Source organism: Numida meleagris, chromosome 8 (assembly GCF_002078875.1).
Source record: "Numida meleagris isolate 19003 breed g44 Domestic line chromosome 8, NumMel1.0, whole genome shotgun sequence".
Lineage (NCBI taxonomy): Eukaryota > Metazoa > Chordata > Aves > Galliformes > Numididae > Numida > Numida meleagris.
This window is the reverse complement of record NC_034416.1, coordinates 10613807-10625596: the sequence shown is the minus strand read 5'-3', so window position 1 is coordinate 10625596 and position 11790 is coordinate 10613807. Positions and strand designations below refer to the sequence as shown.

The 11790-nt window shown below is 51.1% G+C and overlaps 1 protein-coding gene across 1 annotated transcript; it reads right to left on the bottom strand.

Annotated features, from left to right (window-relative positions):
• LOC110403245 (transcription factor SOX-3-like) lies at nt 584-2893 on the bottom strand. Its single transcript, XM_021406299.1, has one exon. It carries the CDS (start codon nt 2701-2703, stop codon nt 1753-1755), a length of 951 nt encoding a protein of 316 aa, XP_021261974.1. The 5' UTR covers nt 2704-2893; the 3' UTR covers nt 584-1752.

Below are 11790 nucleotides of genomic sequence, written 5' to 3'. Positions count from 1 at the left end.
GGACCCGCAGCAGCTGTTCCCGCACCGCCCCGTCTCGGGAGGCCGGGAGCCGGGCAGCGCACCGGGGAACGGGACTGGCGGTGCGGCGTGAAGAACGCCCGGTTTTCCTTCTGAGGAGCCAGAGGAAGGACCCGGCCGACCTGGGCCGGAGAACGAAGCGGATGTGCCGGCGGGAGGCAGCGGGGCCCGGCCCGGGAGGCCGCAAGGAGCGCGTAGGGACAGGGCTCCCGCGTCCCGGCAGTGAGCGGCAACGGAGTTGCCCCTGGGAGCAAAACCAAAGCAAACAGCGAAAACACCCTCAGTTCCCCTTCCCTTCCGTATTCAGGAATTCATTGAAACCATCATTCGTAGCAAACTGAGGGGAGTTGCGCCGCGACGCGCCCTGGCCGTTCGCGGGAGCGCTGCGGTGCGGCGGCCCCGAGCGCCGGTGCTCAGAGCCTGGAGCGGGCGGGACGCGGAGCGCTGCGGGAAGGATGCGGCCCGACGGGAGCGGGGCTGGTCCGCAGCAATGCGCCCCACTAACGCGGGCTGCTAGGAAAATAAAAGTTGTCCAGACTCAAAACACACTCGACAAACACACCGAAAAGTTTGAATTATTTATTTCCTCTGGGGACTCCTGTAACCATTTATTTTTAAAAGAGTCTAATTAAGAGATCCCCAGCGGGTTTTACTTTCGTAAATATTTCAGATGACTTCGGGCTTCTGGGCAAATCCTCCAGAGAAAAAAAAAAAAAAACAACAAAAACGTAATAAAAGAAGCGAGGCGCAGTTTCAGCCCTTCCCTCCCGCTGGCCGAAGCGGCAACAAGTGGCCGCGGTCCCGGTCCGGGAGCAGCACGGCGCCTCAGTTCCTTCGGGAGCGGCCGGGGGCTCCGAGGAGGAACGAGGTTACACCGCGACGCGACGGCCCCGGGCCCCGCCGAGGAGCGGCTCTGCGGGACGGGACGGGACGCAGCGAGCGGGGGAGCTGCCCCGCATAACGCCCGTGTAAAGCATACGGAGCGCTCTTCTTTTGAAAGATGGAAGAAAACGAGGCACAGGGAAAGAGATTTTCGATCACTTTTTTTTTTTTTTTGGAAGAAATCCGGTAAACAAAAAAAAAAAATTAAAACGTTTCTTCGTCTGATATGTCAAAAGATAGTTCACAGTAAAATTCACAAACCGATTTACATAAGTTTACAGCTTAAGAAAAACCCAGACACACAACTTGCTATAAATAAAAGAAAGGGTTTGCGACCCGCACAGCTCTCTCCCACCTCCCCCTTTCCGTAGGAACAAAACCCTAAAGTTAAAAACTCTACGAATTGCGGACACAAACCGAGCGGCACTCGGCAAGGTGGGAAGAACAACACTTTCAGTAACCACAACGAAAATGTAAACAACGGAACAACTGAGTTTAAAAACAACACCCGCCGGGTCGGATTTTCGTTTTGTCATTGCAACGCTAAAATCGAACGGGCAGATGCACCATCTTTAACACTTGGAAGCGAACAAAACTACGCCCAACCCAGCGGAGACCGGGAGAGTCGCCGTGGCTAAAGAACTTCACGGGGCTTTAGGAGGCGGTTGCGCTCTGTTAAAGCAACAGATTGCCCAAATAATTTTTGTACAAAAAAAAAAAAAAGAAAAAAAGAAAGACACAACTAACGGATTTTCTGTTTAAAATTTCTCCCAAGTTAGTATCGAGTCTGCTGAGCCGCACGTCCCGGTGCTGGGGTTGCGATGAGGAGCCGTCCGGAGGAGGCCAGTTTGTTCATATGTGAGTTAGTGGCACGGTGCCGTTCACGGCAGTCCCGGCACTCTGGTAGTGCTGGTGCACACTGTGCAACCTGCTGCCCTGCAGGGCCGAAGGGTCTGTGGCGTCCCCCCCCGGGGGCAGGTACATGCTGATCATATCCCGCAGGTCTCCCAGGCAGGCCCTCTGCGAGTGCGAGGTGATGGCCGGCGGTGGCGAGCTGGGCTCGGACTTCACCACCGAGCCCATGGAACCCAGGCTCATGGCCGTGGAGGGCTGCTGGCCGTAGGCGGCGGGGGACATGCTGTAGGTGGAGGCGGCGTTCATGTAGGTCTGCGCCGTGGACATCATGGGGCTGTACTGCAGGCCCGTCATGTCGTAGCGGTGCATCTGCTGCAGCTGCGGGCTGTTCATGCCCGGGTGCTGCCCGTAGCCCAGCTGGTCTTGCATCAGGGAGTAAGCCCCGTTGGTCCAACCGTTCATATGGGCGTAAGTGTCAATCCTCTGGCCCACTCCGACGGGGCTGCTCACCGCGTTGCCCCCTCCGGGGGCCAGAAGGTTGCCGGGCAGCGAGTATTTGTCCTTCTTTAGTAAGGTCTTGGTCTTCCTCCGGGGCCGGTATTTGTAATCCGGGTACTCCTTCATGTGCACGGCCCGCAGCCGCTTGGCCTCGTCGATGAAGGGCCGCTTCTCGGCGTCGCTCAGCAGCTTCCAGTCGGCCCCGAGGCGCTTGCTGATCTCCGAGTTGTGCATCTTCGGGTTCTCCTGGGCCATCTTCCGCCGCTGGCCCCGGGACCACACCATGAAGGCGTTCATGGGGCGCTTCACCCGGTCCTGGTCCGACCCGGCCCCCGCTCCGCCGCCGGCCCCGCCGCCGCCTTTGCCGTTGCCGCCCGGGGTCGGGTTCCCCCCGGCGCTGCCCGGCGTGGGCTGCGGCGTCTTGATCTCGGTCTCCAGCATGCTGTACATGGCCGGGGCCGGTAAGAGATGCGCCAGGGTGGCGGGCGGGCGGGCACAGCTCAGGGAAGGGAAGTTCAAAATAAGAGTAAAAGAGAAAGAACCGGTCCGGGCGACGGCTGTAGGAGGAGGGAGCTTTCCCGTGCCGCTCCCCGAGGTGCAGCAGACGTTCCCGCGGGCAGCGCCGAGCGACGCGCACACCTCTCCCGGGGGCATTTGATTGACGGGCTATAAATGAGCGGGCGGTGGCCAATCAGCGAGCTGTTCCCGACAGCCCCCAACGCCGGTAATGGGCCGGTTTGGAGCGGACGGGGGTGGGCGAAAAGTTGCTGTTCGGGGGCTGCTGGGGCCGAGCCCCTCCCGTCGCAGCCCCCGAGGCGCTGAGTCGGCAGCGGGCACTCTGCGGGGTGCGGAGCGGAGCGGGGATGGCGCAGGTGCCGGCTGGGCTGGGAGCTGGGAGCCGGAGCCGGGGATGCGGGGCGGAGCGGAGCGGAGCGCAGGGGAGGACCGCTGCGAGCGGAGCCATGACTTTGGTGGGCACAAAGAGATTTGAGGTTTCCGGCTGGATCCGCTGCCTCGGGACTGTACGGACAGCTGCTCCTATAACTCCGACAGCGGATGAAGGGGACGAGAACTAAACTTTCCACCTGGAAAGCCGCTCTGCCCTGCCGGCACCAGGGGCGGCTGCCGGGGGCTCCGTCCAGGTGCCGGGGGGGGTGCCCCGCTGAAGCCCTGTGCCCACCCTCGTGTTCCTGGACCGGGTTGGATGCTGGTGGGACGCTCCCGGCCCCCCACCACTCGCAGAACCTCGGCCACTTGCGTTTTTTCCACTCGGCTGCCCCAAAGGGAGGGGGAAGGGGATAGTGCTTTGTAAAAACCGTTTTCATGGCAACGGCGAAGTTCGCTCCGTGTGAAAGAAAACTTGGGAAGGCTTAGGTGACCGGAGAGGAGCTCCAAGCAGCTGTCAATCACGGGCTTCCCTTTCCGTCTCTCCCCTCCCCTCCCCTTCCCTTTTCTTTCCTTCCCTTCCTCCCTCGGAGGCGCGGACGCTCGCATCTTCACGGCCGGGTCCGGGAGCTCCCGAAAGGCACAGAGCCTGTCTCCGCTCTTCCTCCTTCCTCGTCCTCCCGTTGTGTCCCTCTTCAGCTCCGCGCAGGCAGAGGCACGGGGCTGTCCGGTTCCGGCGGAGGTCCGTCACCGCCGCTGGTTTCCGAGCAAATTGCCCCGGGGGCGCGGGACTGGGCAGGGGGCGAGGAGGAGACGTGCCTGGGCACCCCATCCCGTCCCGGGGGGCCGGCGAGGAGGGAAGCTGCAGCTTGGCAGCCCTCGGTAAGAAAAGAGCGTGAGGATAACGGCGCTGATCGGCACGGAGGAGGGAGGACGCGGGGGAAGCACCCGGGGGCGCTGCCCAGGCCGGTGCCGCCAGCCCCGCGTCCTGCGGGGGGAACGCGAAACGGGCCGGCTGCAAACAAACGGCGGTGCTGGAAGGGGGGAAGGGGAACCACCACGGTGTGCTGGGCGGGGGTTTTATCGGAGTGGGTCGGAGCGCTACAGTGCAAAGTTGTCACTCGTTTTGCACGCATTTCTTTACTGACAAAATCATCTTTTGAACAAAGTCAAAGGGGGGAAATAATGCAGCTTGGGCTGACTATGGTGCGGCCGGAGCTTTGTCTGTTTGGTTTGTTGCTGAGTAGTACCGGACGAAGCGAACGCTTTGCAGGGAGACAGCGGGTTTTACTTATGGCGCTGTCGCGCAAAGCGCACCGCGGGCGGAACTTCTGAAGCACATCGGGAGAGTTTTGAAGAGCTCTGTTTAAGTTCGGAGTGCTCCAAACATTTTGACCGCTCAGTGCAGAGTTAAACCTTGCCAGGCAGGGGTGGGAGACAGACTGAGCTGTGTCCTGGCCACTCTAATATATTTTGATACGAGCGTTTGTCGGAGAGACGGAGCATGCTTACATGCAACGAATACCGCGGCGGGGTGCGGAACTGCGGCATGCCGACAGCCCTGCGAGCGGCACTTCATTCGATGTCAGTGATCTAAATAAATATTACAAGCATTAAACTCTTGTTTAGTCTTCCAGTTTGTCTCCCCGCGGCCTGAGGCGTCAATTGCATTGTTAGCATGTATTTTTTTTTCCCCAGCGGCAACATCATTTAGCATCTCCCCGTCCGAGTTATTAAAAGTCAGGCAATATTTCTCTTGAAACATCACTCATCTCCTCACGGATGAATAAGAAACGTAAGTATGGCTTAGTATTTCCAGATTTCACGGGTGTGTGAAGTGCTCTCACGGCGCTGGGGTTTGGATGAGGCATACTTAAAAACGCGGCCGATTTCTATTTCCAGAAGGAGTGAGCAAGGCACCCAGCTTGGGACCTCTGCCTTAGCATACGCGCACGGAACTCTCGGTAAGCTTTCTGCCGCGATTTGAACTCAACGAGGAGAAGCAGAAGGCTCTCAGCGCGGTTCTGTCCCGTGCAGCCGCGTTCCTCCCCAGCCGTGCCCTGGGGGAGCACCCGCGGCCGGGTTCTCCGGGGAGCGGGGCTGGGAAGGGGGCACGAGCACCGGGAGAGCGAAGCGAGGCTCAGCCTTGACTTCGCCGTCGGCATCGCTCTGCTAACGCAGGGGACCCTCTCCTATTGCTGGAAGCTGCAGACCGCTGCTGAAGCAGAGCGGGGAAGGAAGGTGAAGTAAGGCAAGTCCCGCTATACAAGCTGTTACTTCCAAAAACATCTTGCCGAGCGCTTTAAAAGGCCCGCTCTCAGCCCATGCCTGGTCCCCGGTCCTGCCCGTCCCGTGCTCCGAAAGTGGAGTTGCTGCCAAGCAGGGAAGGGGCAGAAGCAGGAGCACCCGGAGCGGGGCTGGGGAGCACCACGCCTGTATGGAGCCATTTTCCTAAATTCCCTCCTCGGCTGTAGCTGGGATGAGAAGAAGCGGTCCGGGGCTGAGAGCCCCCTGTGTCTGGGGGAAGCCGGAGGCACTCGAGGGTGCAGAAGTGCCGTTGTCAATCTCAAAAAAGCTCTCGGTTTTGTTTTTTAATCTCTTTTTTTCTTTTTTTCTCTTTGGTGACAAAGGAGCGTCAGGCGAAGGCAGGAATTTACAGCACACTCCGAACTGAACGCGAGAGAAACCCCACGGCTCACAAGGGACGATCTGCTTCCTATGTGATCAGTGCTTAATAAGCAATAGCCATTAATATCTCTTAATTGCAGCACAATAGAGCTTGGGGAGGGGGGTTCTTGGAAGGGAAGATCGACGGCTTTTAAAGTAACACTATGCACCAAAAAAGCCCCATTTCATCCTATCATTAAAACATCCTCCCAACCCCCAGTGTCAGTCCCAACCGGGCTCAGTCTTTGCAATGTGCCCGGACCCTGAGCCGAGCCCCGTTCGTTTGGATCCTGCTGACCCTCGCTTGGATGATTCCTCGAAAATAGCCACGTGATGCTTAAAAGAAAGGTTCTCGTGTTTCTGCATTTGGACTCTGTTTTAAGCTCCCCTCGAAGTTTCCACACAGTAACACCGCTCCCAAACAGGTCACGTCGGGCGGATGCCGTGGCCCCAGCTCACTAGGTTGAGGCAGGATGGTTTTTATTCCCCTTCCAAGGGTGTAACGACAAACCAGCCTTGGACCAAGCTCCTAGCCCAGCTGGGGTCACAAACCACTGCATCCCCAAACGGGTCCCCTACCCCTTCTGCAGCGTCACCCATACCCACTGCACAGCGCTACAGCGACTGTAGCGTCCTTGCTGCTCATCTACCCCAAAGCACGAGGGATACCTTTGATGACATCATTAAAAACAGCAACATTTAAAAACAAACATCTCACGAACGTGGGTAAAACCCGGGCAGTCGTTTGGGTGCAGCTCGGTTCCTTTGAACCGGGCCTCCCAGAGCATTCAGGAGGCAGCAGCGAATGTTGTTTTTAATCACTTTTTCCCCCCAGCTGAACTTTTATTTGGCTTCTGCCAACAATAGCGGGCTGCAAACAGACCTCTCGGAGCGCCGCTGAATAGACTCTTTTCTGGCCCGGATTGTTTCCACCGCCACAAAAACAAGCAGGAGCTCCGTGTCTTAATTGGGCTGTTCCCGGCCCTCGCTCATTCATTCAGGTGTTCGCCAGGAATTTGTTTATTAGCCTCTGACAAACAGCTCCTCCTGGTAATCGCCTCATGGGGTTGGCTTCTGCGGGAGGGGAAGGATGCGGCAGGGAGGGGGATTGCTAATAAGGACCCCTCATCTCCAAGTTACCAATTAAAAGAGCTGCAGAGGGGACCACCAGCACAGGACATCTCCCCCGGGCTCGCTGTGGAGCTCCGCGGAAGCGAGAAAACACCAAGGGGGAAAAAACGAGCACGAAACCCGGTGCTACAGGCGGCGGCAGGAACTTTGTGCGGCTCCTCCCGCTATTCCGGTCCCACATCTCGCCCCGAGCGCAGCAGCGCGTCCGTGTCCCGCCCGGTCCCACCCAGCCCCGGGGGGCGCGGACGCAGCGCGGGGCGGAGCAGAGCGGCCCTCGGTGCCCACGCAGCGCCCTTTGCCGCGGGTGTCCCCAAAAGCCCAGGGGGTTGGGGGTATCCCCAACTCGCGGGGCTTCACCGACCCATTCCCCCGCTCCCTGATGAAAGCTGAGCCGTGGCAGAAGTCATTCTTCAGGAAAACAAACCCACTCAGTCATCTATCTGCCTTTTACCCACTGAAAACTCGGTGAATCCTTCCCGCAATGTTTTGTGTTCGGATTCAGTAACGCACCTTATTTGCTGGCAGTGATGGTTGGGTGCCTTGTTTATGAGTCATATTAGAAACGCGACATTAATTGTAAAACCCGAACTTGCTAATTAGCTGCAAATAAACTATTAATTAGTGGCAAATTAAATCAAAACACATCTGATTTCTCCACTGTGACACACAATTTTGCAGGCACATATTGTTTCAAACTGCAGCCTGTATCACTGGCACAGCAAATAGAGATCCTGAAAGGTTTCTCTTCAGGACAAATAATTAAAATATATTCTCCTTTAATTGACATTATAGAGGACACAAATGAGGTTTTCCTTTTAGAAATAAATAGCAGTTTCTAAATAAAGCTCTGCGGGCTGCAGAATGGAGGTTTCAACCAAATGAATAGTCATTACTACCTTTTCAGTGATGTGGGCCTTTTGATCAGAAAAGAAATTAGCTCTAAAGGACAGACAATAGGAAGCCTGCCCTGCAATAGGAAGAAAATTAGATGGCTAAGGCTCTTAACAACACCTATTTCTATAAACCATGGAGCTTCTTGCTTTTCAATTACAGCTGTTCATTTCATAGAAGAAAAGTGGAAAAACACGGGGAATATAAACTCTGTTGCACCAAGAAGCCTGAGACAGGACAGGCAGTCTTCCTATTTCCCTTTCTTTTTAGTAGAATCAGTTCACAAACACTGTATATTTTATAACACCAAGAGCATCCAGCATAGTGTTCTCTAGGTCAAACAAGCGATCAGGATGGACTACATTCAGTAAAGTAACGTTAATTTGGGTAGTTGGATGTTTCTGCTGCACACCAACAAACGTGTTTTGCATGTGCATCACATCCTTGTCTGCTTTTCTTGCAGAAAACAGAACAAGAGTGAGGAGCTCAGGGAAAATGAACTGCTGAATAACGGCGCTGCGTTTTGGTTATAGAAAAATTAACTCCATTTCTTCTCAATGGAAATGTACATTCTTTCATTACACCCAGGACTGAAAGATTATTTTAGACTTGTTCTCCCCATAACACTTTAAACTCAAGCATCCTGGTTATTTTAGCAGTCATACTTTTACTTCCATTCTAAAACTTAACAATAACTTCAATAACTTTACAGGTATTCTCTTTCAAATTATTTCATCTGGACACAGTTTTCTGAACATTGTTTTTCTTTCTTCAATATGAAATGTATGTTTTCCCATAAGTCTTAGAAGCACAGAAGTGCATCTTTCCTCCTCCACAGCTTCTCCCTACTAATATCTTCATGATGCAAATAGATGACAATTTCTTATTGACCATGCATGATACTGTAATGGAAATAATCTTACAGGGATTATTTGAACAGGTAACAACCACAAAGCTTTATTATAAGCAAATCCCATTCTCCTATTGATTTACTGGGACTATAAAGACCTCCTTTACAAATAAAACATAAAGTCACAGAAATTCTTCCTCTTCTGTCTTTTTTCTTCTGTTCCCTTTCCTTTTCCTTTCCTTCTCCTTTTCCTTCCTTCTCCTTCCCATTTATCTCCCCCCTCCCAATGCTGTTTGCTTACAAACAAGTCTCCATATCTAATTCAAAGATTGAATATATACACTTAAACACAAAGATCAAATTGATACAAATTGATTTTGCTGAGATAGTATGTTTTATAATTATCCTTCTCATCCACAAACAGGTAAGTGCCCAACTAAAAATTGGTTTCTCTGATCCAAAAAATAAATCACATTTGTCTCCGATTCTAATATGAAATGTGAATGCCAGCTTTTCATCCAGTGTCAATATTCCCTTTCAATTTTGCTTTGGCTCTATGACATATAAGAATATAGGTACAACAGGAAACAGTTAAATCAGTTAAGAATGATCTCCTGGCTTGCAAATTGGAGTCACTAATAATTTGAAGAAATCTCCCTTCTTTTGGAGCAGATAGAAAATAACGATTAAAGCAAGTCTCTGCCTTACCTCTTACCATGGCAAAATTTCCATTTGTTTTGTAAGATGTTAGTTAAAATTTCATTTTATTTGAAACAAATTTGTCAGAGAAAAATTACTACTATCATATTAGCTAGTGGGAAAGTCTTTCCTCCTTGCAAAGCTTAAGTGTCACTGAGACTTCTGCAGCTAATAACATAAAATCTGCATCAGTGAGGAGATGAATAACTGTGAAAACCCACTAATGCTGCAGCAGTTCTGAGCCCTGACCTCACAGCAGTGTTTTACTTCTGATATGATCTTCAATCCCTACAAACAGAAGGTAAAGAACTTCCTTAATTCTCAAAATCTGAGAGTGCCATCTAAAACAGTCACAGTTTCAGAACAACAAGATTTTGGAGCAAAGTTCCAAATAGAGAAGAAGGGAACTGAAAGAGCTTTGGGAGCAAGAGTGAACTGTTGGTAAGTGGGGTGGTGTTGGAGGGCCTGATCAGGTCTAAGAGAAACCAGTACATGCTCACTGTTGGCATGTTGGGAGAGGCTGCAATTCCTTAAGCCTTTCCAATCCACTATGGAGACGATGTGGCTGGCTGTGAGAGCAACGCACTAGACCTGAAGATCCTTTCCACTCTATTTTTTTCCCTAACGCTCTGACAGGTGAGGATAATATGTACTCAGCAGCCTTTTGTAAAGCAGATGCATATATATACCTATGTCTATACATATACAATAGGTATAAAATAACAGAAAGGGAATGCACTGAAGAAACAGTTATTACATAGAGTGTTTTAATGCCTCAAACCCCATTTCTGATCTAACAGGACTCACAAATAACTACACAATTTAAATTCATGTTCAGCACTCATCCTGCACTTCTACGACAGCTTATTTCAGTTACTCGACATTGAAGGTATCTCCCAAGAGCTGCTCAATCACTGCCCTCACTGAACAACACAAAGATTCATGACTAATCACTACCAAACTTCTCCACCAATTACTGATGCCTTTTAGACGCAATGACTGCTTAGAGTTACGAACAAATGAGAGTATGCTTAAGGCTGCTATTAGCTGTGTTAGTGGTCAAGATCTACACTGACTCTGTAGATAACACCTCTTATAGTAGGCCAAGTACAGCTGAGGAAGAGGATGCTGTGTGATTCAGGAGAAGCTACAGAAGAAAAAGGCTTCTAAAGGAACAATTTAGTGGCAGAGAAGAGAAGCCTTGTGTGAGACCATGCAGCCTATAGGACATTTTACATCCTCTATGGCAAAGCTGAACTTCTGTGGAGGGAAGAATTAGGTCTAAATTTTGTAACTTACTGGGAAAAGTCAAAACCAAATGCCAGGACAAAGGAATCCAGAGAGTGGAGAAAGTGTTATCGATCCTGTCTAAAGTTGTATGTATTTGTAATTTAGCTAGAATGGCACAGAAAATATTCTGTTACAGTAATTATAGCAAGAAAAGATAAAATGTTTTCTAGAGAGTAAAAGCATCTCTGCAGAAACATTCTGCTTAAAGACAATTTCCTTTCCCACATTCCATACGCCCCATCCCTGAAGGCCTTAAAAGCCAATTTGGATGTGGCCCTGGGCAGCCTGATCTGGTGGGTGGCAACCAGCCTGTGACAGGGGTTAGAGCTCAGTGCTCTTTAAGGTTCCTTCCAACCTAAGCCATTCTATGAATCTACAATCATCCAAGACACATTTAAGACAGATGGTCGTGGCTCACAGCTAGAATGTCTACTGAAATAGAAAAACCCTACACTTTCATGTGCCAGTCAGTGTATGAGAGAAGGAACAGTAACCAGATGTTGCTCTTTAGCAAAGCTCCTACAGCCCTGTGCCTTCTCACGGATATGATTATTTCCTAACCCAGGAGAGGGCACTCTGCACTTCCCACAGTGCTCAGGTGCTTCTCAAGTGCTGCCACAGGATGCGCCGCTACCAGGTAGAACATTGCCATGCAAGGGAAAATTATTGCTATTTTTCCTGTTCAAAATTAATCACAAGCCATAGAGCATATTTAAATGTACAGTGTTATTATTCCTTTGGATTCACTTAATTTTAAGTGTCTGAGGAAATGAGGGGTACAGAGAAAAAATATCTGTGCTGTTACATAGTATGAAAATGCATAATCAGAATTAGGTGACAATTAAACTTCCCAGACTAATCATTTTCCATTGATAACTGTTGCACCATGACTGTAGATTAATCAAGTAATTACATGATCCTGAAGCAGCTACACATTTTCATGGTTTACTACATTATGCTAGGGAAACCTGCACTCTTCCAGTCTGGAGACTGATGTGAGAACCACCAGGTTTACACATCATTGATACCTAGACTTTTATAGATTGTTTGGAAAACTTTATTTGATGATTAAGAGCAAATTTGAGTTCAACTGCTAGTAAAGGGATTGTAAATATCTCTTTCAC

Bases quoted from the DNA above. Each gene is read 5' to 3' on its own strand.
- LOC110403245 (XM_021406299.1), bottom strand. From the start codon at position 2,703: ATGTACAGCATGCTGGAGACCGAGATCAAGACGCCGCAGCCCACGCCG.